This window comes from Petaurus breviceps, unplaced genomic scaffold (genome assembly GCF_028583685.1).
Source record: "Petaurus breviceps papuanus isolate PSGF00001 unplaced genomic scaffold, PetGlider_PUasm1.0 90849, whole genome shotgun sequence".
NCBI lineage: Eukaryota > Metazoa > Chordata > Mammalia > Diprotodontia > Petauridae > Petaurus > Petaurus breviceps.
The window spans coordinates 11,092,594-11,119,883 of record NW_027187361.1 but is presented as its reverse complement, the minus strand read 5'-3'; the positions used below and the strand labels follow the sequence as shown (position 1 = coordinate 11,119,883).

The window sequence follows — 27,290 nt, the reverse complement described above, 5'->3', positions numbered from 1 at the left end:
GTCCTGGCTTTTGAGTAAACAGTCTTGGGCTTAAGTCTTGACTGATTTTTACTATCTGTGTGACTCCCGAGCCTCAGTTTCTTTGACTATAAAATTAGGAAGAGATTGAAATAGATGACCTCCCTTTCCACTCTAATCCTAAGAGTCTTACTTCTGGCATATCCTTGGAGAATTAAGAATCATTACCATGTTGAAATGATGCATGGGGATAAGACTTAAGTAGAATAAATTTCACAACACTAAGTAGAAAGAGGGGACATCCTATCTGCAATAGTTCCAGTATTTTGTGATTATTTGTTCAAAGTATTTTTGCAAACCACATCTTTTCCATGGCTACACTAAATTTATTCTCCTTTTTAGAGCATATGAATTGTCAGTGAGATCCTTTCTGAGTCTCCAGACTCATGGGATGCCTAGAAAATGTGTTATCTGATCTCCCCAATCCAGCTTAACCATTTCTTTTTCTGAGCAGATCTAGGTATTTTTATCTTACAGGATCCTTTTTAATCAGTTTCCCCTCGGCCTTCATCCATCATTAGAACGGGTTTAATTGAAATATTAAAATATCTTACCTGTAGAAACCTTTGTCCAAGTAACAAAAGGCTTTGGCTCTCCAGTTGCATCACATGGAAGGACAACATCTGTTTCAGCAATGATTGATAAGGTGTGAGGGGACTTGGTAACGATGTGGGGCTTCTCTCCAAGTGCCCAAAAACTTGGAGCAGGAGGTCCGCCACTAAATGTGATTTTAGAATTACTATGATGGATATTTCTATAGGAATGAATGGTAGATGCTGTATGAGGAATGGTCCTTCGAGTAGGAAACACCGGAGGAGGGTTCTTTAAATTAATCAGAGGTGGTGATCTAGTACTAGGACCATGGAATATTGAAGGTGCTCCAGCAACACCTATGACATTGTGGATAGTACCTTGTGTTGTAATCTGGCTGTATGGACCTGGTGTTATTTGTTTCTCTCTTGTACTCACTGAGGCAGTCAGGATAGTTGCTGGTGGTTTAGGAGTGATGCCTACTTGCGTGAATGTAGGAGTCCTATTAAACAGAAAAGGAAATCTTCCATTTGCTGTGTAGGGGATTCTGGGACTTGGCATCTTTGTAGCTGAGACTTTTTGTTCAGGGATGTAATTATTTCCAAATACTTTGGGGTTGGTATTAAACTGGTTGGTCCCTGGATGACTGGATCTACTAGGAATGATTGGATTGGGCCTTGGCAATGGGATGGTCATTGTGGTCGTTGTTATTGTTGTCACTCCGGATAGTCTTTTCTCTGAACTAAACTGTGAAGGGTATGATGTTATCTCTGGCTTGTTAGTAAAGGAAAGAGGTGGCTGCAAAGTTATAAAATGTCGAGATGAGCCTTGTGTTGTTACATGAGATGGCCTTACGGTCACTCTTGGCAGTTCATGCTTTTCAGGCACTATGGCAGGTCGCTGGTGGAAGACAGGCATCCTCCCTGGATGATAAGGAGGATCTGAACCCTGGAGTAAGCGATTATTGGAACTACTGCCCTGTATTTCTTTGAACTGCTCCTGTTTGGAAGGTAAATTAATTCTATTTTGGTTAAAATTGGGTGTGGGAAATTCATTAGGACTGAAATTTAACTTTGTTTTCTGATCTTCTATTTCAGATGTTTTGCTTTCTGGGGCCCCTACATGATTAAATATGATGTTTTCTTTGGACTCCATCGGTATTTGGGTGGGTTTACTAGAAGTGCTTGAAAAATGTAATGATGGCATTGTGGTAGATTCTGTAAAAGGTACCAAGGCAATTGGAGATGGCGTCTGTTCCACTGGAGATGGAGATGGTGGAATAATGGATATCGCCTCCTTAGATGGCTTAGGTGTGACAACATGATTGTCTGATATTATGGAATGGGTAACAGCTGATGCAGTCGTTTTAGGATCTTGTCCAAGAGGACTTTCTTGGGCAGTGATTTCTACTTGACTTGAAGGATATTCTTTTGTCCTGCTTGAGGGAACAGAGGAGATATAATTTTCTTCCTGTTGAGATGGGTCAGGGACTTCAGTTAGTGTTACAGATTTGGAAGGAATATCTGATCTCTGTGATTCATTGAAAACTGATGAATCTTCACTAGTTTCCTGAGAGCTAGTTACAGGAACACCTGGATGTACTACTATTGGGGAAAGTGTGGTTTGAACTATCTTTGTGGGCACCCAGCTTGATGTACTTGAAGACCCCAAAATAAGGGATTCTTTTTGAAATTTTGTAACCTCTGAGTGAACTGAATCAGAAGGTGACACAAAACCAGGGAATAATTCACTGGGGGCCACAGTTCTGGTTTCAAAGTCATTGCTGTCTGTGACTCCATAATCACTTTCAATTTCTTCATTGTCTGAATCCACACGAAACAAATTCTTATACATGTATGAAGTTGTTTCTTGTGATGGATGGTGAGATAAATGTATCTCTGTGGTAGAAGGAGTTGTAGTCATGAACTCTTTTGGTCTTTTCTTATGTGAGGCTTCAGTTGTCAGAGGAGCAGTAGCAAGAAGGTCTATGGTTTGTGTAGCAGTTGTCATAGGTATAGTGAGTTTACTTGTAGGATAATTGGTTGTTTCTGTTGCAGTATCAAAAGAGACTACTGTGGTAGTTGTGACCTGATTTAATTTTGGTCTCTTTGAAAATTTTCTACGTGATACTCCCTTTGTAACTGTCTCTACATCTTTCTTCCTTTCTAACTCTTTTGGAAGAGTAGTTTTGTTTTCAACCCAAGGAGCAGAAACAAGTGAAATATCTACTTTGTCTGCAATATTTGGTTCAGTTACAAGAATTCTTGGACTAAATGATGTCTCTGCTGGAGCAAAAGTAGTTGGCAGAATTGGCTTTTTCCGATGAAGTTTGTGAGGTCTTAGTCTTTTTCTCCCATTAGGCCTTCTCCGGGGATGTTGAGTTATCAGTGAACTAGTGGGAATATTTTTTGTATAGGCAGTTGTAATGGCTGCTGTTGTGGTAAGCTTTTCATCAGTAGTAATAGATGTCATCTGCTCAGGATCCATAAGGGGAATAATAGTACTCATCACATTATATGAGGGTTCAGATACTGCTGTGGTGGACACAGCATCTTGTCTAGCCCTCTCAGAAATTCTGTTGCTCATGGGCACGTTTTCCAATTTTTCTCCTTCTTGAGTGGTCTCATATTTCTTATCAGTGTACTGCTGAACTGAGGAATTGTCATGAATGTCTGCCCTATTGCCAATTCTTTGAGCTTTCTTGGATTTTACCTTTGGATGTGGATGTTTTGGGATATTGTGGTCCCCAGAAAGTAGTTCTTCAAATGGCAAGGCTGGAGAATCTAAACCATTTGAGCCATTCTTTGGAACATCAACATCATTGATTCCAGCTGAGTGAATTGGAATGAATTGAATGGATGGGTGGTCTTCACCATGACCTTTATCAAGCTGGGGATCTGTTTTTAAGCCTGGGTAAAGGTATGTCACAGTCTCAGACTCTGCCAAGATAATGGTATCCAATGGCAGTTCATCCTGATTTGATACAGAACCTGCTGTGAAATCAATATTATCTACTGTAAGTTGGTCACTTTCAGTTATTTCCTCATTGGTTGGGTCCTCAGAAAAAGCATTCGGATGTGGTACAGAATAAGTTGACTTAGAAGGTAAAAAGGTTGCTGTGGGTTCAGTCCATGTAGAGGGAGTTTCTGCAAAAGATGGAGGTTTAGGAGTTCCCAGAGCCCCATAAGCCATTGATTCTTCCACATGAGTGTTTGTTATTTTTGGTTCAGCAGGAAGTGTTCTGGAATCACTCTGCTCAGTACTTGCTGAAGAAATTGTGACTGAAACTAGTTCTTCTTCATTAAAGAGAAATTCAGATGCTGAGGACTCTTCCATATTAGATGTTACCTGTACAGCATGTTTCAAGGAGGGGCTGCTAATAGGAGGTGGAAGTGTAGCCTTCTGTCTCACAGATGAAGCCACTGTTGTTTTCATAATAGAATCAGTATGAGGCACTGCTGTACTTTTGGGAAGATTTTTTCCACGTACCTTGGCCAAAATGTCTGCCCAGTGCTGTGGATTAATCTGTTTGTTTGCCATGTTTATTCTTCTTCGGGATTCAAACACTCTCCGACCTTCTGCAACATTACTCTCTGGGGCTCTTTCTAAATCTTTCCAATGTTTCATTTTCCTCCTGCCTGTTTTATTTTTTTTATTCTGTGTCCTAGAGCCAGCATCATTCTTGGACTTACTAGATTCTTCTTGGTCTTTTGGAATAAGCATTCTCCTGGCAGAATAATCCGTCTCTTCTATCCCTGAACCCCCTTCATCCTCTATTACGTTGTCTCTTATTTTGGAAGTAGCCTTAGAACCTAGGCGCTTTCTTAGTTGGCCTCTTTTGGATGACTTGTTTCCTCCTTTCTTATTCACTGTCACCTTAACAATAAAATGGTCCACTCCTTGTTGATTGATAGCTATACATTTATAGTAGCCACTATCACTGCTTTGACCACTAGGGATAAATAAAGTTCCATTTTCTAACATATAGGCATGTGTTGAGTTAGAAAATCCATTCAATATCTGTCTATTTGGCAAGAGCCAGCTAAGCTCAGCATCAGGTATTGCTAGAGCATTACAGGGCAACATGACTGGTTCCTCAGGATTTTTTTCAATTGTTACTATGTTCCTTTTGGTTGGCTGGATGGTAGAGGGTTGGACAGAAACTCTGTATATCATTCTGTCCATCTCATCCCTCACTTGAGCAATGCATTGGTACAAACCAGAGTCAGAACGACCCACGGATTTTATGATGAGCTGACCACTGCTGAGGACAGAAAATCTGCTGTCTTGATCATTAAATGGAGCCTTCAACATGGAGCCATCAGGAAGCACCCATAGGAGAACTGGGCTTTCAGAGGCTTTCACATTGCAGCTCAACTGGCAGACAGACCCTTCAACCACAGTTTGAGCTGTTTTCACTTTCTCACCCTGTTCAATCATTACCCAGGTTTTGCTCCTTTGCTGCCTCAAGTCTTTGATTGGGATTATTTGTGAAAACTGTGTATACAACGATAACAGTACCTTTTTGGCCGTACTCTGGCGCCGATTCAGTTGAATATCTACAGACGGTTGCATCACCCATGATGGTTGAGCCAGAATCTGGGCTTTCACTCCTGTGTAGTAGAGGGCATCATCATTTGTGTCTTGTCTGTATTGGTAACAGATTTGGGGGTCTTTGCTGAGCATGATCTCCCGTTGTAATGTTACTGGGACCTCACTATAGTAAGCTATCAACTTCCAGAGCTTCTCATACTTTTCTCGGTTCATTGGGCATTGTAATTCCAAGGCAATGGTAGCATTAATATCAATTTCCCGGGGATCACTTTGGTTCAGCTGAAGTTTTGAAACATCCGTGGGCTTCACGATTTCACAAGCCAAGTCCACTGTATTTCCATGCTCATCAGTCATGTTTAAAGTGATGTTCCAGGGAGAGAATTGAACCTCTTCCAGAGCGAGCGAGCTGTCCTCCTCCCCCTCCTCCTCTTCAGCCTCCTCCTCATTGCTGCTGCTACTGAAGTTCTGTTTGAGAGGAGACTGCATGACTGGCTTAGTACAAAGAATGTCTTTCAAATTGTGAATCTCCTGCTTGTTCAGCTGCTTGGGACTGGAACACGTGGAACACAGCTGGCCGCCTTCATATGCTTTGTCCTTTTTACATTTCAAAATCCCTAAAATTAAGCAATTGAATCCATTTAATGAACTAAATAATGATAGTCAATTTAATGCACAAAGAATGGTAATTCACATAGCCAGTCCAGTAAGAATAATAATTCACATTTAAATATTAATTTAAGTTTTGCCAATCACTTTCTGCATTACAACACTGTGATTCGGGTAGTACAAATATTCATATCTCTATTTTACAGGCTGAATGAAATGTATCTCTAAGCAATTACCTATGAGTATATGGCTAATGATTGTCTAAAGTGGGGTTCAGAATAATGATCACCTAATTTCAAGTCCAGTTAACTATCCACTACCCAGCTAACTACTCCCTATGCCACAATGCCTCTAAGTATGACAGTATTAGAATCATCTGTATCTTGGTGACTACACACAATTTAAAATAAATGTGTGATATATTAAGAAGTGTTACAGAGGGCATGCATAAGAATTGTATACACTGAGAAGACCTAAATGGGAGCTTACATTAATGAGATCATCGATCCAGTGAAGGATTAAAAAGATAGGGCAAGAACTGAACTGAGAGATGAGAGTAGCTTACAAAATAGCATTGGACTAGACAACATTTAAAACCACTTCCATCTGTAAAATTCCTTGACTTCCTTTACAATTTCCAATTTGACTATTTATAGAAAGGATGTCAATCTATGAAAAGCTATTTATGGAAGAGTAAAACAAATCATTGAAAATTATGGATAATTCAAAACAAATTTTCTATAATTTTGTAGCCTCTGCCTTCACTGAACCTGAAATGGAACAGTCACAAAACTGACAATAGACATTTTCTTATTTTCCTTTTCACTTTATAGAATTGAATAATAAAAGCTAAGGAGTAGTGAAGCGTCTAAAAGATAAGTGGCCCAGGTGACAAGGAGAGATCTGAAACCATCACATAACCTTCAAGAGAAATGATTATTATTGCTGTATTATAGTTAAAGAATGTATATTTTGAAGACTCAGTCACAAGGAAACACTTATTAGGGCAGTTAGGCAATTACAACTGCTCTTACAGACCATTAATTATTGTCAATAATTTCAACAAACATTTATTAAATGCTTAATATGTGTGGAGCACTGTGATAGGCACTGTGGACAGAAAGACAAAAATAAAATACTCCTACTCTGCATATGTGTGTGTGTATGTATGCATGTGTGTAGGTTAGTACTAGTTAGGAAATTAAGAAAGTTAAAGAGAGAGAAAAGCCATCCAGGAAAAAAAAATTAAGGTAGGACAAACACTGGCAACCAATAACTAAAGCAAAATGTTAGTTTCTGTTGCAAGGGATAGAATTTTATACATAACATATTTATATAGATGGTAGCATCACTAGGGTCTAATATATTTCCAAATGTTGTATAGAATTGCTTATTTAAACAAATAAAGTTAGAATATGCATTAATCAAAAATAGCTTTAAAAGCTAGCAAGTCAATATAATTAGTATGGAATCAATAGTTTGCAGCTGTATACAAAAAATTGGAATGTGTGAAGGCATAGAATACTTTTTCATTATATGTAGATGGGCATATTAGAAGTCACTATTTGTTCAGGCCACTTAGATAAATGTATGAATGAGGAAATAATAATTACATTAACAGAAGTTAGGTATTGGGGAAGGGTAATCTATGATCATTTGGGCAATTTAAACCCTGAACCTTCTTTATTTAGAAAAGTGGAAGTTTAAAGAAAAAGGTATCTAACCAATAAAATGAATTCATTAAAATGTCTCTAACAAAAAGCGTTGGGTCAGATGACTCTGGGTTCCTTACCAGTCAGTAATCTGTGATTCTAAGATCATCCAGTTATGCACTCAATTTCTGTAGGGAAATAGGGGCATGCTGGAACATGAAATCAAGGTAATGGCACAAATTATTGCAGTTTGACAAAGCCATTAGAATAATGCTTAGTTCAAAGGAGAAGGTCCCAGTGTGAAATATGCCAGATTTAACTTCTTTTCTTTTCACAAGAATTATTTTTCACCTTAAATAATCTGGAAATTTAGATAATTCTCTTGACATAATAAGTGAAAAATTAAAGCATACTGTAAGATCATAAAGATTTCACCCACCCAGATTAAGCACTGAGGTATTTGGGGTGGCTAGGTGGCACAGTGAATAGAGCACTGGCCCTGGAGTCAGGAGGACCTGAGTTCAGATCTGGCCTCAGACATTTAACACTTTCTAGCTGTGTGGCCTTAGGCAAGTCACTTAACCCCAATTGTCCTGCCCTCCCCCCTCCAAAAAAGCCCCCCCCAAAAAGGAACTGAGGTATTCTCCCTTGACTTTTCCATATTCTGTGTTTTCAGGCTATCTTGCTTCTTTTAGGTTGTGAGGTCCTTGAAGTCTATGTCAATTTCATCTTTGCAGTATCATGCATGTAGTAAATGTTTAAAAATGTTTTCTGATTTTAATTGACTTGGATGCCACAGTGCAACATGATATATGACCGATGAAATTCCGGACTTGAAATCAGGAAAACCTGGCTATGAATTCTGTCTTAGTCTCCTAGTAGCTGTATAATTCAGGACAATAAATTTCACCTCTCAGCCTCCATTTCCTTATCTGTAAAATGGGATTAATATTAACTATAGTACTTATCTCACATAGCTGTTGAGATGATGAAATGAGGTACTTTTTTAAAATTATTTTTCAAATCTTAAATCACTGAAGTCTATATTATTGCTATTTCCCCCTGGATATTTATGACAGTCTAAACTTTGATACCTTCAGAATCAGTGAGAAGATACTTAATTGCATTAGAATTCATTAAACATTACCACTCTCGTTTCAAAAGTGAACAAGAAAATGTGTTTCGGTTACATTCATCATGTGACTTAAACACAAAATTAGGTTAACCCCATTGCAATGATGCATAAATTCATTTCTATGCTTAGAGAAGGTCTTCAATTAAGATTTTAAGACAAAGTAATCTTAAAGCTTTCCTAAAAAATGAAGTGTTTTGTAACTGAAAACCAGATAGTTTATCTCTGACCTACCTAAGCTGTCATAGACTCAAAAATACACACTTGCCCTAGCTTTGCAGAATTTTCAACTTTTCTTCAACTTTCTTACTCTTCCATGCTACTTTCCTTATGTCGTAACATTTGTTGTACATTTCTTCCTAAGGTGACTCCCATGTAACCCCCTAGAATGTAGGAATTGTTTCATTGATACAATCTCAGCATCTTTTGAGAGCATTACAATTGGCAGTCAAATATCTAATTAAAATCACAAAACTGAAAAATTAGGAGGTATTTTAGTTAGAATTCATATTCAGTGTAGGACAAACATCCTTTGTGATGGGGAGCCACTGTTTTGGGAATCAGTCCATTTGATTTTGGGAGGAAAAATGAAAAATGTTTCATTTACATTCCCTAAATTCAACTACTTTCAGTCATTTCTCACCCACTTCAATTGGAACCTTTCACCTCTTCCCCAAGATTCCAGACTCTCTTAAAGTGAATGTTGTCTTCATTTTCTCTAGAACCAGGCCTCTACATGTCTCCTGGCCATCTCCACATATAACCCCACTCCTTGCATTCCAGCTTCTCTTTATGTGTTGTCCTTCCCTATTAGCATATAAGCTCTATGAATGAAGGAACTTCCTTAACTACTTTTATTTATATCTCTAGTGCTTGGCATAGCTTAATAAATGTTTCATCTGTCTCATATTGAGCAGAAATGCATCTCCCTTTTAACTCACATCCCTTCTAACTCTGTCCTCTGGAGCAACATAAAATAAGCCTAGTCCTTTTTCCTGTTGCATTTTCTTTGTACTTTTCCTATGTCCTTATCATGTATTATTTTACATTCAACTTTTCAGCTGCCAGAGAAGCAAGTGCGTTCCCATTCATCAGAGGTTTTCAATCAAATGTACATTGTATTAACTACTTTTTTCAGGTTTGAGTTGGACTAGACATATAAGTCCCTTCCAAATCTGAAATTCTGAGTTTGGTGACTGTGAATATGTCACGTTACCCTATTAGACTGCTCAATGACATAGCAGCCATGTTTTGATTAAAAAAAAAAAACTTTAAAAGTCTGTGCCTAGTGACGTGGTTGGCATAGTAGATAAACTTAATAAATACTCATTGATTTGGTTTTTATATTTTTGATGGCAACTCTTCAAAGTTTTGAAGATGCCAATGCTATCCCTCCTACTTTCTCATCTCTCATTTCCACATTGCCACTTCCTTCTATTTCACCTCAGACAGTACAGTTTTCAGATCATTCATCATCCCAGCCACCCTCCTCTGAATTAAATCTAGTTTATGTATCATGTAAGATGCATTGCCCAAAATGACAATACTCTAAATTTCCATATGTGGAATCAAAGTTTCATTTTAAAAGGTGTGGTGTGTGTGTGTGTGTGTGTGTTTGTCTCACTCGAGTACAGATGGGTAAATTTGGCTTATGTGTATGGAGCTTGAATTTCTTTTGTTAATGGTTAGACAGAATAATTTGAATGCTGTAATATCTTACCAGCAGGGTCAGAGTATACCCCTATATAGTAGGGTGTACTGCATACAGTAGGTACTTCCTAACATCTGTTGGCTAAATTATATTAAAATCTTACCTTTTGATCTTGCATCCCATTCAAGAAGCCATTTTAACCCACAGTCACAAGACCATGGATTTCCATGGAGATAAAGGTTTTCCAGAAGCGGCATGTTTGAGAGCATTCCAACTGGCAGAGTTCTGATGGCATTTTCAGATAAGTACAGGTGTCTTATTGTAGAGAGTCTAAAATAATCCAGAAAAGCAAATGTGGAAAATGTGCTAGGATGAAGCTGATGAAGCAAGTTTCCTTCCAAATGGAGTAACCTCAAGGAAGTTAAACCATTAAAGGCTTGGGGATGGATGAATTCAATCTTATTGTGGTCAATGTGTAGTCTCATTAAATTGGAAAGCCCCTGGAGGGTTTGTGCTGTTATGACTCTCAACTTATTATAACTGAACTTGAAGACCTACAATGACAAGAAAGAATATTATTGTTCATGTTTAAATGCCACAGAAAAGAATAGGGAGCAAGATCAAAAAATGGTGAAATTATTATTTTGTACTTCCTCTTTAAATGTCAAGAAATGGCCATTTTATTGATCGTTAAAGAAAGCTATTTTTTCAGTCCTTGCTAATGGATTACATAGGCTGTAATTAGCGATGTTCATAAATTCCAAGTTTTACCTGAAGAGAGATTAGATCTTTTAAAGCTCCATTAGGTATGCTTGGGATGTCATTGCCATGAATCATGAGCAGCTCCAGTTTGGTAAGGCCTGCAAATGAGTTTTCTGATATGGACTGTATGCTATTAAACCTAGAGAAGAAAGAAACAGTGCATTGTTAGAATGTATACATGTAAGATCCACCAGTCTGCTTGCCCAGGTGCAAGTTAACTAGCTGGGAATTTTAAACTTAAATTGGCTCAGATCCTAAAGAACACCAGTCTACCTTTGTTCCAATGAAATGCAGGGTCCAAAAGCTAAATGAAGCATTCTTCATGAGGCTACCATTCCATTGGAGCCTAGTTACTGGAATTTTTACTTTAACATTTACCATTTCAATTAAGCAGGCATTGTTCTTTGTTGTTACTTTATTTTTAAATAAAAAGTAATAAATGGGACATAAAATTTTGATCATTACTGATCCATATGTTTCCTCATTAAAATGCTTCTCAGAAGTAGTAGTAATATATGGCATCTGAACAATTCCAGTTGGGAAAAAGATTGACAATAGAGGTCATCAGAAGCACCATGGTGCTACCTTCAATTCATAGTATACAGTCTGCAGAAATAGAGGTTAAAAAAGCAGCCCTGGAAAATTTCATTTCATGATGCTTCACAGGATGCTCTGATCAAAAGTCATAGTCAGGGGCAGCTAGGTGGCGCAGTGAATAGAGCACCGGCCCTGGAGTCAGGAGGACCTGAGTTCAAATCTCGCCTCAGACACTTAAGGTTTACTAGCCATGTGACCTTGGGGAAGTCCCTTAACCCTAATTGCCCTACCTTCCCCCTCCAAAAAAAAAATTTTAAAAATCGTAGCCATTAGTGCCTAAAAAAATTCAGAATCTGCAAATATATTTACCAGCAATATATTCTTAAATGGCTAGAAAATCCATATCATGGTTTATTCCCACTTCTGAAAACTTTAAAGATTCAATCACTAAAGACTCCATTTTGAGAAAAATGGGGAAAGAGATTGCTAACAATGTATATCAGCTTGGGGAAGACAATGTCAAACTATTCTGCTTCAAAAGAATCTATTTTGAAAATGTCATGACTTGTTTTAAGCCAACAGACCAAAAAGTTTCTGATTTTATTTCATAGAGCCATTTGGCTAATAAGGGACAAGTGGTGACTAAATAATTAGACTTCAGGAAAGTGTGTGTGTGTGTGTGTGTGTGTGTGTCTATGTCTGTGTCTGTGTCTCTGTGTGTGTATTTGTGCATGTGTGTCTAGAGGAGTGAAAGAGACAGAGAGACAGAGACAGAGAGACAGAGACAGAGAGAGACAGAGACAGAGAGACAGAGAGAGAGGAGCTAGATACTTAGATACTAAGCTCCTCAAGGCTTTGTTTACAACTTGCCTCATTTTCCTAGAAGCAGATGTGTTCAGTCCTAGACTCCTAATCTTTAAATCAATAGGTAGGACCAAGGATCAAGCACACATAGTGTTTCTCCTTGTAGCCAACTTTAGAAAGAAACTTCTAGTTACAAGATTATGAGTACAGAAAACAAAATCCCCAACAGCAAAACTATTCCCTTCTATAATTTCAATGACTTCAGAGGACTACTTTAATGTCCACATTATTACATAATACTATCTTACCAAAAGAAAAAGGAAAAAAGACGGCATTATTATAATATATGAATGGATGAGGTTTTCAAACATTCCCTTCTTACACCTAAAATTGTTCTCCAACAAAGGCAGGAATACTGAAAACAATGCATACGATAAATGTGCATATATACGTGTGTATCTTACACACACACACACAGAATATATGTGTGTGCACATATTTCCAAACCTCCATTTTAGCCATGTTTCACACACTGATTTTGAAATATCCTGTATTCACTAAATTCTCTATTCCAATTATGAGCTTATGTTGAGTTTTCCTGAATAGAATGTAAATGAAAAGAACTGATTCAGCAAGAACCAAATCCATGCCAGTTAACTACTATCTTTGTAGAATCATTGAATGTTGGAAATTGAAGGAACTTTGAAAATCTTCTAGTCTAATTCTCACAGTTTTCTTATTAGGCAACTGAAGTCTTGTTAGAATATATAGCTAGTCAGTAGCAGAACCAGAATCATAGGATCAAAGATTTAGAGTGGAAAGAGATTTTAGTGGCCATTTAGTCCAACCTCTTCATGTTACAGATGAAAGAACTGAGGCATAGAGAAGTTAAGTGACTTGCCCAGGATCACAAGCAAGTATCTGAGGCAGACTTAAACCCAGTTCTTGCTGACACCAAGTGTAATGCTTGATCTCCTGACTGTTAGACTAATAGGCTGGGATTGAAAGTAGTCAGGTAAGTACAGTGGGAAGTATATTAACACATAGAAGTTGTCAGAAGCAGATGCACCTATAGATAATCCCTGTCATGTGTGGAAACTATTTGCAGAGTATACAACCAGGAAGCCAACAGCAAAGGACTACAGCTACTAACAGAAAGGCTAATCTTGTTCACTGAGCTCCAAGATGAAGCTGAGTGAGTTGAGCATGAAGGAGACAGTGAAACAAGTTCCTTCAATGAAGTCAGAGGTCAGGGTAATTTATGTACAAGTGTCTACCATATTCTTAAAAGTCTGGGTTTCTCCATCTTACGATGAATGTTTTCTGTGCCTCTCTGATGGTCTCATTTAAGGCTTACATATTTGTACACGATTCCCTTGAAAGCGTGGTTGCCAGGTGTTATCACAAGTTATTTCTATATGAATCTACAGAAGCAGAGATCCTGGATTTCTAACCCTTCTCCATGGGATTATGCCTTTGATACACAAGCATTATGACTCTCAACTAGTTTCTGACTACTGAACATCTCCCATTTAGGCAATGACTTCAGTGGAGCCTTTAGGGTCTGACTCAGTTTCGTATTATTTTCGACATACTGTTCATAAAGATATACTTCATTCAAATAGAAAGAGTAATAAGCATTTTAGGGGGTCTGGACCCAGGATTTTACTGAAGAAGGGAGATGCTTACAAGGACACTCTTCTTGCTAGTTCAGAGAGACAACTTTCCTATAACATATAAACTTAGGGAATGCCTAGAGTCATTGTCAAGTCAAATGCCTTGCCAGGAGTCATATGATATATATATATATATATATATATATATATATATATATATATATATATATATATATATATGAATGAGGTGGGATTTGAATTTAGGCTATTATGTTTCAAAGGCCATCTCTATGTTCACCACACCTTGCTGCCTCTCAAGATTTATTTAAACAATATGACCTATTGATGAATTCAAATCCATAGATTCCTCATATTTATCTTGGGAAGACCTAATGTTATGTATCTATTCTGTAGTAAGGATATTTCAATAAAATGCCCATGAAATCAATGAACTATCAGTTTGTATGACATCATAAAGCTCAAGTAAGACAGTTAATGAATCTGTACCAATAAGAAGCCAAGCCCCTACCACCCCCAAAAATGTCATTTTCCACATTATGTTTTTGCACTGAAAACCCTATAACCAGAGTGGGGAACCTGCGGCCTCAATGCTACATGTGCTCTTCTAGGTCCTTGGGTGTGGCCTTTTGACGGAACCCAAGTTGTACAGAACAAATCACTTTATTAAGGGGATTTGTTCTGTGAAGTTTGGATTCAAAGGGACACACTTGAGGACCTATACTAGTGCTATAGGTTGAACAATAACCAAACTGGATAACTACATCCTGTTCTAAAACCTACGATCATGATTCTGTTACATAATTTGCAACTCAAATAAGAGAGGTAGATTGCCCCATAAAACATTTTTCTGGGACTATTATTTTTTTTGCTAGTAAACTCAATCAGATTGAATATAGCATTTTATAGTAGAAAAATAGGATTTGAAATTACAGGGGGTGGATTTATATCTTGCTTCTGCCACCGACTACCTGTGCCACTTGAGTAAATGAAAACCTCTCCACTTAACCACCTTAGTTTCTTATCTCTAAAGTAAAGAAGTTGCATTCAATACTCTCCAAATTCTGCTTGAGATCTAACATCTATGACTATCTATGATCATATCAGTAGGATCATGGAGTTATAGGTAAGTTTCTTTTCTCAATGACATAGGTATATATGGTTTTTCTTTGGAATCAAGGCCTTTCTATGGGCAATAAGAAAAAAAAAAGTAGGGGGGGTGGCTAGGTGGTGCAGTGAATATAGCACCAGCCTTGGAGTCAGGAGGACCTGAGTTCAAATCCAGCCTCAGACACTTAACACAAAAACTAGTCATGTGAACTTGGGCAAGTCACTTAACCCCAATTGCCCTCCAAAGAGCAAAAAGAAAAGAAAAAAGTATGATAAAAGAAAGCAGGGAATTATAAACAAGATAGATGATAAATGAACATATGGAAACAGAAAGAATGACAAAGTTAGAAACAAAAGGCAAGGCGATCCTCAGGAGGGAGGAAGTATGGAATGGTTAATGTAGGGCCAGCGCAGTGGTTAGAAGACTGAGGTCACCATTTACTAGCCATTTGATTCATGGCAAGTCACTTAACATCTTAGATACTATTTATTGTTGTTGTCATACAGTTGTTTCAGTCTTATCTGACTGCTTGTTACATTTTGAATTTTCTGGCAAAAATACTGGAGTAGTTTGCCATGTCTTTCTCCAATTCTTTTTTTTTTTAGTAGACGAGGAAACTAAGGCAAAGTGTTAAGTGAATTGCCAAGAATTACAAAGCTACTAAATTCTGGGGGCACATTTGAACTCAGGTCTTCCTGCTTCCTTGCCCATTCTCTAGCTCCTGTGCTCCTTAGATAAATTTTATTTTCCTCATCTGTAAAATCATAGTGTTAGAATAAATGCCTTCCAGATCCCTTCTGCTTCACACATTTTAAAATCCTGTAAGGTGTTATGCAGAAAGATACTGATTGCTTTAAAAAAAATCTAAGTTCAGAAATAATTGATTAGTCAGATTTAGAAATATCAATCTGAATAAGCACTTGTGGAAACAGCTTACTACCTCATTGTGCCCATTAAACTTGTTTCCCTTTTTCTTCCTGATAGACAGTCATTCTTGGCATTATAAACTTCAGAAGAACAGAGAATGTATCTGAGACCATATGTGTAATTATATGAGGATAAGTTATAAAGAAACTTAAATTAAAAGTATTTTCTTTGGGGGGGGGCTAGATCTGTGATTTCATAAATATAGGAGCTCCCAGTGATAAAACTCTCTCTACTGATCTGCTCTGCCAGAATTGCCTAGGAGAACTGAGAGATTAATTGACTTTCCCCCAGGTCACATAGATAGCATGTATCAGAGTAAGAATTAAACACAGATTTTTTCATGATTCTAAGACAATTCTCTAACCATTCAACCACATCTGCCTCTAACATGATCATTTTAATAGACTTTATTTATCAATAATTTATATTAGTACATGTGTTCATTAGTATCTGAATACTTGGCACTTAGATAATTCTTGCTACACAATTTGCCAAGTTTTGTTTTTGAAATAAAGTGTTTAAAGGCATGCTTAAATTCCTCTTGACTATTTACTCATTACTGTACCTTTCAGGCCTGTGATTGTTTATCCATTATATAGCAAGGCAGTATGCTATACTGGAAAATAAAATTTTGGAAGAATTCAAGTCAATTATTATACCCAAGTCAGGAGACTTGGGTATAATAAATATAGGTAAGAATACACACACACACACACACACACACACACAAATATAACTTAGGATAAGTATGGGACTATAAGTAAATTATGGGGCAACTAGATGGTACAGTGGGTAGAATACTGGACCCAGAGTCAAAAGACTTCTCTTCATGCATACTCATCTCCCTGAGTTCAAATCTGGCCTCAGACACTTACGAGCTGTTTGACCCTGGAAAAGATCTTTGTTTTCCTGTTTCCTCATCTATAAAAAGAACTGGAGAAGGAAATGGAAAACCATCCCAGTATTTTTACCAAGAAAACCCCAAATGGGGCCACAAAAGGCTGGACATGACTGAATAACAACAAAATGAGTAAATTGCTTAGCTTCTTGAAGCCTTCATTTATTCATCCCTAAAATAACATTTTCTCTACCTCTCTGCCAGATGTAAATTAGATGTAAGGTGGTACATGTTTTCTTATTAGAATGACAACAGAAATACCATCAAAGGGAAATTGTCATAACTTGTTACTTGTAAGTCAAATTTCCCTGTGGGTCTTTTAGCTATGCATGTCTTTGCAAAGTTAGCACCTCACTGGATCAGAAGATAGAAGGCATCTTAAAAATCATCTTAGGCCCTCATTTTACATACAATGAATATGAGGATCATTAATGTGACCCATGTTAGCAGAAGTATTAGCAGAAATAGACTCAACCCCATGTGTTATGATAAGAAAATGCTCTTTCCATTACTAGAAACCTTCTCTCCCATGGAGAGGGAATTAAAGAGACAACAGAGACAATAATTGTTCCAGAAGACACTATATTTTAAAGAAACCATTTTAGAAGGAAGGAGGTCAGGAATGCAGTAGATAATGCTATGCTGGAGTAGAAAATGCACATTTAGTATGAATCAAATGCATATTGTTTTCCATAAATATTAATGTCCAATTCCTGGGATGCTCCCCTCTTTCTCCTACTTCCTTCTGTCAGTGTATGGACCCATTTTGAAGGACCTAAATAAATATTAATCTTTAGTAATCCACATTCTGGCCTCTAAGAAGGAGAGGACCAAGTATTTCAATGGGCAACACCAATACATAAGCCGGAGTGAGTCACCCTTATTCATTAGTGGCTCAACATAGGAGTGAGTCCATTTGCCCTGGCCTGGGCAATGTAGTCTTAGACAATGTAGTCTAAGGGAAAGAGGACTGGATTAATAGTGATGGGATCAGGGTTCAAGACCCAACTCTATCTCTTACAACCTGTGAAATCTGGGGAATGTCACTTTGCCCCCTCTGAATTGGAGTTTTCTTTTAGATAAAATAAGGAGGTTGGATCATATAACCTTTAGAATCCCTTCCAAGTTTCAATCTGTGATCCCACTGAATGTGCTAGAATGGGGCATATCAAAGAATAAGCTTGATCACTCCTATATAAATTTCCTGAAGCTATTTCCAGGAGGAAGCAGAAAGCTAAAGAACTTCCAGGTTGAAGTGATGTTCAAATTCTAAAAAGATAAAAATTGTCTAGAAAGCAGTCTGTGAGAATGGAGGTTAGGGCAGGTCTTCTCCCTTCCTCATATGAAAAGGGACATAATTGTTTAGGACTGGCAGAGCAATGTTGTCTACCCAAGAAATCAAAGTTTCAAAATGCATAATTTATTATTTATGGTTCACTTAAGAAATTCTAGAAAGGTGTCCAAAAAAGTTTGATGAAACCACTTCTAAAAAAATAAAAGGCCAGTCAGGCAGACAAAAATCATTTTTTCCCTTCTTATATTTGGAAAATAATTTATAGGAAATTCTTCCAGATAATCATGTGTAGAAACAGAAGATCACTCATCATATACTGATTGGGTATGTTGTATACAGCTGTGTAGTAATATGACCTTTCCTCAGTATCCTGCCAATAATTTCAGCTTCCTCTTGAAAGTTTTAAAACCTTTCCAAACTACTAAAAAGACAACTCAGATTCTCAATTTTGTATGCAGCAGACATCTACCTCTCCTTTCCTCTACTTTGTCACATTGCACAATGCCATATTTTTTTTTCTTTTGGGGGTATTCCTTCCCTCAAGATAACATTATTGTAGCTAAACATAGGTAGAGCAGAATTATATTGATCCATTTTTCAAAATTGTAAAGCTAATAGCAGTACATTTTGAAGCAATTTATTTCTTGAATTAAATGTCACATTTCTACAATATTAACATAGGATTAAAAAAATCTTGTTGCCATTCACTTTCAAAAACAAAAACAAAAACAAAACCCAGCAGTGAGTTCCCACTTTGTTATCTCTGCTGTTTTATGTAGAAAAGTTATCACAATATACTGCCCATATTCAATAATTTTTTAACTGCTTCCTCTTTCCCATTTCTAATTATTTATCTCCGGTGCTGAATAAAAGTAATCATTGCTTTCAACTAGAGAGGAGAATAAAGTTTGACACTAAGGAAACTAAATTTATGGATATATGTGAAAAAAAATTTAAGCTTGTGTTAGGATTCAAGGCTGAATCTTTGTCCTTTTCACCTTCCAAAGGTAGTTGTGAGAAGAGTTCTGTAAACTGTGAAGTGTTACAAAGGGTCAACTGTCACCACTATTATTATTTGATTTGCTAAGAACTCCAGCACATTCAGAGATCTACTAGTATTCCATTAAAGAGGTCATATTCAATACCTCTTGTATTATTTGACAAGATTCAAATCACATTTCTCCTTACTTACTTCTCAACTAAATCATGGAAAGGAAAACCATATAATTCTACCTTTTAACAATTATCCACAGGAGAATTGCTTCATTGTGTCTTTTGACTGGGTGGCATGCAGAATGGACACTCATAAATGTTTATTAGTTATATTCCCAGCTACATACATGAATGGAATAATTCTGAAATAGGAAGATCAGATAATCAGAGCATATATAGATGAAAAGCAGAGGGAAGAAACAAGGAATCTAAGTCTCCTTTCCATCTCTGTAAACCAAAATATGGAACTCATGCTCCAGAATGAGATTATCTCCCCATGGGAAAAATAATAAACATGAACAAATGTCAGATTGATAGAAATGCCAATATTTCCCAGACTATGTTATCACCATCACTGTCTGATTTTCAAGGGACTCAAACCAAGAGGGTTCCTGCACCATTGTTGGGAGTAGTACTACATGATCTATTGTCTCAGACTTGGAAAGTTTTCCTTATTATCTTTACTTTCTTTTACTGTCTCATTCTACTGTTTCACCTGTGACCACAGAATCTAATTATACTCTCTTAAACATTGTTGTATATTTAAATTTTACTTATGTAATTATAGAAGTTATTACTTCCTTTTAAAAATTACAGCACTTCATTTTCAAGAAAATAATCCAACAAGGAAGATTTTCAGGCATTTATTTTCCTTTTTTCCTGAAATTTCTGAATTATCTACCATCTTTCCATAGTTAAAAGGACCACAGAAATTATATTGAAGGGATAATCGATAAGCAAAAGTAATAAAAGTAAAATCACAACAGCAAAATCCAAAAGAATGAAAAAAGACAGTTCAATTTGACACATAAAAATATCCCTGGAAGATGATTTTTTTTCAAATTGTTAAAATTTAATATCAACTTTTTCTATAAGTCAATACTAAGTACCTATATGACTTTTTAAAAGTCACAATGTTCCACTCATTCTTTTCACTCTGCTAAAATATTTTCAGAAAGTTCTTATGTCATCCCATATGTAAAGGAATTGGCAGGATCTACATTAATTTCTCAGAATCATTAAGACAAAACCACATCTCTAAAATTAAGATTGAGGTTGGTAAGAGGCATCTTTGTTTTTAGACCTTGTGAAACCAGTTTCACATGAGAAGTAATTATGGTTGATTTTATGAAAGGACAGCATTTAATATAAAGCCTTCCCTCCATTCCCCATGTATATTTAATCATTCAGAGGTTATTAAGAAGAAAAATATACATATTTTTAAAGTTCTTAGAAAATTGTGGTACAAACCCCAAATTGATTCTTTCCACATGCTTAGAAATCCTTGCTGGCACTGAAGCTAAAGATCGAAATGTGCAGTGAACTTCTGTAGGAACATAGCATGCACATGGGTGAGGGCATGCAAGTGAATCCTGAGGATGTCCCCAAAACAGGATCAGCACCACGGAGAGTGCTTCCAAAGTTGCCTTCTGCATCTTGTCAAACTTCATTATTTTTGGCACCTGTTTTATAATAATAATGATGATGGTGATGATGATAAAAACAACAACAAAAACAACAAAATATGATTTTAGCTTTGATGTGCCATTGGTTTCTTTTTCCAGAACACTTTTTAGTTTATATTAAGTGACAACTTTCTTAGACTTCAAATAATAAATGAATGTTTAGCACCCTTAAGTCATTTCAGAAAACCAACATACATTTTAACTTTCCTCTTATATTTTGTTTTATATTCCATCAACTCAGAGTGGTTGGTTACTTTCTAAGCTTCTTATTCTTTGTATAATCTCAAATTTAACTATGATCCTCTCTTTCACAAAAAAAATGATTAGATTAAAAGATAAGAATGTTTCTGCTGCAACCCTCACCCTTGCAAAAGAAATTTGGTTTCTTCTACTTTCATTGATATACTTTTAAATTTTTCATTCTTATTAGTGATAATTGATAACATTTTCCAGGGCAACGTTCTTCCTGTCAAAGATTTTCTTAAACTTCTTCTGCTATTTTCATTCTTTCATGACATTTCCAGCTATGAACCAATAAAAACCTTGCTAGGGTGTGGAAAGACATTAATTCCAATAGTGTTTTGTTTGAATAAGAGCATTATTTTTGTTAACAGAATTACATGCACTATTTCATGCTAGAGGTTGTTTGTCAAGGGACATCATAGTGTTGATGATGGTTGTTTGAAGTCGTCTATGGAAACTTTTATGAGAAGAATAGCAAACAACTATCTTTCCCAGAATTTCAGGGGTGGAAGGGTCTTCAGAGACCAAGGCCATTTAAATGAGCAAAAGGACTGGAGACATTAAAAAAGCATTAATGGAAATAGGGATCTGCTTTTCATTTTTTCACACAACAATGCACCTTTTGGGGATAAGAATATTATGACAGTGGTCCAACAATGATTACACTGAATTTTTAAAAATAATAATCCTACCTCTTTTAAGATATACGTTGCTTTAAGTCAAAATAGTTCTACTTCATATGGAAGGAAAACAAATTTTAAAACATATCGGTTGTTTCATTTCCCAGACTCCTTGAAAATTATAAAATCCACAGTAGATAAAATGACTTTCCTCACCCTTACCACTTGGAACAAAAGGAAACAAAACAATACAGAAATTAGAAGATGACTGGAAGAATTAAATGACCCAGGAAACTACATTTGCTCCAAACTCATTTTCCCATCTTAGATATGGTGAGGAAAAAGGAAGGCTGTTCTATACAGAGGGGATAGTTGAATCTAGTTCTTTAGAGATGAACTGTGGCACTATGTCAGGGGAAGAGTTTCTACTCTGGCCTGAGTCATTTACTCCTTTATGTCCCCTTGCTACTCAAATCTGCCGTAGGTAGTAGCAGCCTTTTTTGAAAGGGATATTACTAAGACATCCAAAGTTTCTCTGATCCGCTGGCTGCCTGACCAAAGAGGAAGGCGAGCCGACTGTTACTCATTTTAGGCTTCCTGCAGCAATGATTCCCACACTTCACCCATTTTCTCCTCTCTGCCTGTCTTTCCTTCCACTTCTTATTCCCTCTTTGGAGAACTCAAGGGAAACCGACCGTCTGGCTAGCTAGAATCCACAGGGATCTCCCAGGGCTCGGGTTCCAGGAGGGGAGGGGGGTGGGGAAGAACTCAGGACCCGGAGCAGTAGCTGCACATCCCGGGTCTTCAGCCAGTTTCCGAAGTCTCTTGGTGGCTCTCTGGAGGCTACTCCAGACTGCACCGCTAACCAGAGACAAATTGGGGCGGGGAGGGAATGAGTCAAACTTCCTTTCTCTCAGGGAGGCGAACAATTTATTTGGGCCGGCCTGCTCTCTCTGCTTCTGGACCAGCTCCAGATCCTCTGCTCGTGCACCGGGAGAGGAGCGCCATAAATTACGCTAATACTAATAACAGGGGCTGCCTGAGGCGGGCTCCCCAGCAGCTTCTCTCCCGGATTGACGCCAGATCTCATTCTCCCTTTAGGGCACGCTGCTGACTTCCCCAGCTTCCTTCGCCGAAGCGAGAATAATCGCGGGAGCTTTAGTTCCTCTGTCGCGGAACTCATAGTCTGGGTTTTAGCTTACTTTCCTTTCTAAGGTTGAAAGGTTGACCTCTAGAGGAAAGAGAACGGGGATTGAGGGTGGGGGATGGGGGATGGGGGATGCTCTCAGTGTTTAGAGAGCGCAGTGGGAAGTGGGAGAGCTGCATCTTCCTTTCTCCCTCTCTTGGCCATTTCAAGCGTAGATTCTGCCCCACCTGGAAATCCCATTGACGATTCTCTAGGGTCTCAGCGCAAAAAGGCATTATGTATGTATATACGTGTGTGTGTGTAAAGACACACGCACACCTACGCACATATATACACACATAAACACATAGACACATCTATATCTAGTTGTATGTATGCATATAGCCGGCGCACAAAGGCACCTCGGAGGCAGCCGAGCTTTGTAAGGGAACTGATTCAAATCCAACCTCCGTAGATTCCAGTCTTCTTCTCTGCAGCAGTCAGCATATACCCTGCAGAGTTTGAGGGTTTTAACTAGCCCCTAAGCTTGTAAAAGAAAAATAGCTGGAAGCAGTTAAAACTGAGTCTTCTCTCTGGCCTCCCAGATTTCCTCTAGGGATAATACATGAGCCACCCCAAGACCTATTTCTCTCTCTCCCCCTTTTCTCCTTTCCCTACCAAGATTAAGCCACTTTGACAATTGCAGTTATCTCTTTTTCCCTTTCCGAACCAGCAGGAAAATGTGTGTGGGGAATGGAGAAGGAGGTGTGAAGAAAGCCCCCAACAGGCACATTTACCTGCAGTTTGGAAAAGCGCCGTCCCGCTCATCAGTCTGCAGACCCCATCGTCTTCAAACGGTGCCAGAGGAGGCAAAAGCTAGAAACTCATGGATAAGACTCGTGGAATGAGGGCTTCCACGAATTCTGGGCTCCCGGGCTTTTTATTCCACAACACCAGCGTTTTCCCAAGTCCACGCCTCACCACCACCTCCACCCTGCCCCACCCAGGGGGAGACAATGCCACGAGCCAAACGTCAGGGACCCTTTCGTTGACTGGGGTCTGAGGTCACCCTTCTGGACCCCTCTTCATCTTGCCACATCCAGAAGGGAGAAGAATGCAACCATCCCTACTCCAAAGCTTCACTCGGACGGCTGAAGTGACATCAACAACGGTGACAATGACAAAAACAACAAAGATGCACTTTTGGAGACTATTCCTTTTTCCAGAGAAAATCCAGAAATCCCAGCCTTGGAAGGAGAAATGGGAGGAATTATAACAGAATGCGTTCAGAAGTCTGCTGCTTTGCCCAGAGCTCTTTTCCCAGAAGTGCTGGAAGCTTTTCTCTTCTTTTCTTTTTTCCTTTAAGGGCAGAAAGAAGTACCCAAGTTTTCACTCCTCTGTGAAGGAGTGAGTTTTCTCTGGCAGACAGCTCAGAGCCCGTGTGCAGGCAGGATCAGACTCCTCCAAACTAGCATAAGGAGAGCAAGATTGAAGTCTTGCAATATGAGACTGGCCCTCCCTCCTTTCCTCCCTCCTCCCCTTCTTCTTACTTCCCCCTCCCATTTTCTCTGCCGGTGAGATAGAAGTAGCAGTACAGTAGTATTGATCTCTTCTTCCAGGGCAGTAGGCTCCTACGGATGATCCCACTGGCATTGAGGGAATTATCTCTAAGGAAACTGAGTTTCCTGTGGCTAGTAGGTGAAAGGACTTTGGGAGGGAAAAGGGAAGGAAAAAAAATAAGAAAAAAGATGCATTTAGTGCCCATTGTCTCAGTACCCAAGAGAAGAAAGGAGGCTTCAAGTATAATTTGTGGGAGGAAGAATACGGGGAGACAAAAGGGAGAAAAGGTGGAATCTGTCACTCAGAGAACTTATCTTCTACATGAAAGAGTGAAGATAAGGAAAAAGGATAAAGTGGGTAAAAGGGAAAGTCACCATATAAAGTGTTGATACAATAAAGTCCTTTATTGTATCCACAGAAATCAATCAATAAACAAATATTTACGCAGCGTTGCTTGTATGTCCATTACTATGCTTTGATGCTCTCAGTGGCTCTGTGATCTAATCCACAGGGTTCTCCCTTCACTGGTGCAGGTCCCAATCTGTACACATATTCTTTTCCTATAGTCTTGTCCATGTCCTCAAGCAAATTCTCAACAAATGACCCTCTGCAACTCGCGGAGCCTCCTTCTATATCCCTTGACATTGTAACTATCTCAATGGAGATTGTAGGTTATTCTTACATTATTCTCTGCTATTGCTGGTCATTTCTCACCCTGATGACATTTTTTTATGATGCGTTCTCTGTGCAATTCCTCATTGTCGGTACAGTCAATTGATCACAAATGCGTGTATATAACTGAATTGTCCTTTGGGAGATAGGTATCACAGAGTAATCGATAGTTTTATGGATTTGAGAGGGCCTGTATTTGAACCCTAATCCTTATATTTAGTAATTGTCAGGATATATAGGTAAGTCACTTAACCTTTCTCTGGGCCTTACTTTCTTTGCCCCAAAAGTGGAAATAATCTCAATCCCCATGGGGCTTTTGTGAAGTCAAAGTGTATGTTTGACAAGATTTTTTTTTAAAGTACAAGTCTGTTCCTATCCTGTGTGAGGTCTGTGGGAGAGAGACATTGTTTCCCCTTTAATTTTTCTCGGGAATTCCTGATATAGTTTTCCTCCAGTTGCCTGAAAAACAAAAAAATACATGTGGTATGATGATGTGAAGATGTCTGAAGACATAATGAAGGAGAGGTACAAAGCCGCTGTGCTTCAAGGTAGGAAAAGGATAGCAAAATGGCAGAATAGATGAAATTAAAACAAACAGAATGGAAACAGGCACCTCTTGATTATATCTTCTACAGAAATAAATATCATTGAGCCCTGATTGTTAGAAGTAAATGGTACCTTTTGACATTGTTATTGCCATTTTATCTTTTTGTTTTGCTACACTCTATGATGTAAAATATATCGCAGGGCTAATGTATGATTCATCTCTAAAACTTCCAGCATTTTCAAAAAAAACAACAGTAAATTTGAATTTGGAGGCTCTAAATTCAAACATCTGCTCTGCTACCTTTGTAACCTTGTATTAGTCATTTAGCAATCATAAGAATGTTCTGCAGCTCAGTTTCCTCATTTATGAGGATTTGAACTTAATGATCTGTAAAATTTCTACAGCTTTAAATCCATGAATCCATTAACCAAGGTAGTTAATTTTTTTGGCCTTACATTACTATAGGTTTACTTAGAAAACAGCATAGTATTTAAAACAACATTTCAGTTTCAAATACTTCTTTTAGTGCCTGAGTTTTCTATCTGACTACTCTTTCTCAGTCTCCTCTTTATATCTTTATCCAAGTCGTTCCTTCTAAGTGTGGATGTCTCTTAAGATTTTGTCCTGACCCCTCTTCTTTTCTCCTACATTATTTCACTAGGTGATCTCATCAGATCTCATTAATTAAATTATTGCCTCTATGCCCATGATGATAGTAATATTAGCTAATATATGTATATATGCATGTATTTTATATACATATATCTTTAAGATTTGTGAGTGTTTTTTACAGATATTATTTTGTCTAATCCTCACAATAAGCCTGGGAGTTACATATTATTATACTTATTTTACATTTGAGGAAACCAAGAGAAACAGAGGCAAGGTGACTACCCTAGTATCACATAGCTATTCAATTTTTTAGGCAGGCTTCCAGTTTAGGTCTTCTTGACTCAAGATCTAGTGCTTTGTTCACTATACCATGCAGATCGATATTGCCAGCCCTAATCTCTCTCTTGACCCCCAGGCTCCCATCTCAAACTGCTAATTGAACATCTCCACTTGTATATCTTACGGAGAAATAAAATGTAATATGTTCAAAACTGAACTCACGATCTTTTCCCAAGGATCATCCCTCCTTCCAAATTTCTTTAGTACTTTTGAGAGTACTACCATCCTCACTGCCATCCAGTCTCATAACTGGAGCACCATCCTTGTGCCATCCTTGACTCCTCTCATTTTCAACGTGTTTCTTTGTTGTTGTTGTTCAGTCATTTTCAATCATGTCCAATCCTTCATGATTCCCTTTGGGGTTTTCTTGGCAAAGATACTGGAGTGATTTGCCATTTACTTCTCCAGATCATTTTCCAGATGAGGAAACTGAGGCAAACAGGATTAAAAGTGACTTGTCCAGAGTCAAACACTTAGTAAGTGTCTGAGGCCAGATTTGAACTCAGGAAAATTAGTGTTGTTAACTCTGGGTCTATGTACTGTGCCACCTAGTTGACCTAATCTATTCCTAAGTACTGTCAGTTCTGCATTTGCAACATGTGTCTTATACAGTAAGTAGGTAGTGCAGTGGATAAAGCCCTGGTCCTGGAGTCTGGAAGCTGTTGTTATTATTATTCAGTCCTTTCAGTTGTGTCCAACTCTTCATGACTCCACTTTGAGACTTCCTTGGCAAACATACCATTTCCTTCTCATTTTACAAAGGAGTAAACTGAGGCAAACAG

General features: G+C 37.9%; 1 protein-coding gene across 2 annotated transcripts in view; it reads right to left on the bottom strand.

Annotated features, from left to right (window-relative positions):
• The window catches only part of MXRA5 (matrix remodeling associated 5), a 41,030-nt gene extending 16,380 nt beyond the window's left edge, over positions 1-24,650 (bottom strand). The window contains exons 1-6 of one of the 2 annotated variants that reach the window (XM_069072839.1): positions 23,576-24,650; positions 21,725-21,876; positions 20,575-20,786; positions 10,916-11,045; positions 10,308-10,698; positions 573-5,717 (exon numbers count right to left, since the gene is read on the bottom strand). In XM_069072839.1, coding sequence (XP_068928940.1) covers positions 573-5,717; positions 10,308-10,698; positions 10,916-11,045; positions 20,575-20,774 — 5,866 coding nt within the window. In that variant the 5' untranslated portion in view covers positions 20,775-20,786; positions 21,725-21,876; positions 23,576-24,650. The remainder of the gene's footprint in view (positions 1-572; positions 5,718-10,307; positions 10,699-10,915; positions 11,046-20,574; positions 20,787-21,724; positions 21,877-23,575) is intronic. The other variant, XM_069072837.1, reaches the window with a different exon arrangement.
• Between the last annotated feature and the right edge of the window lie 2,640 nt (positions 24,651-27,290).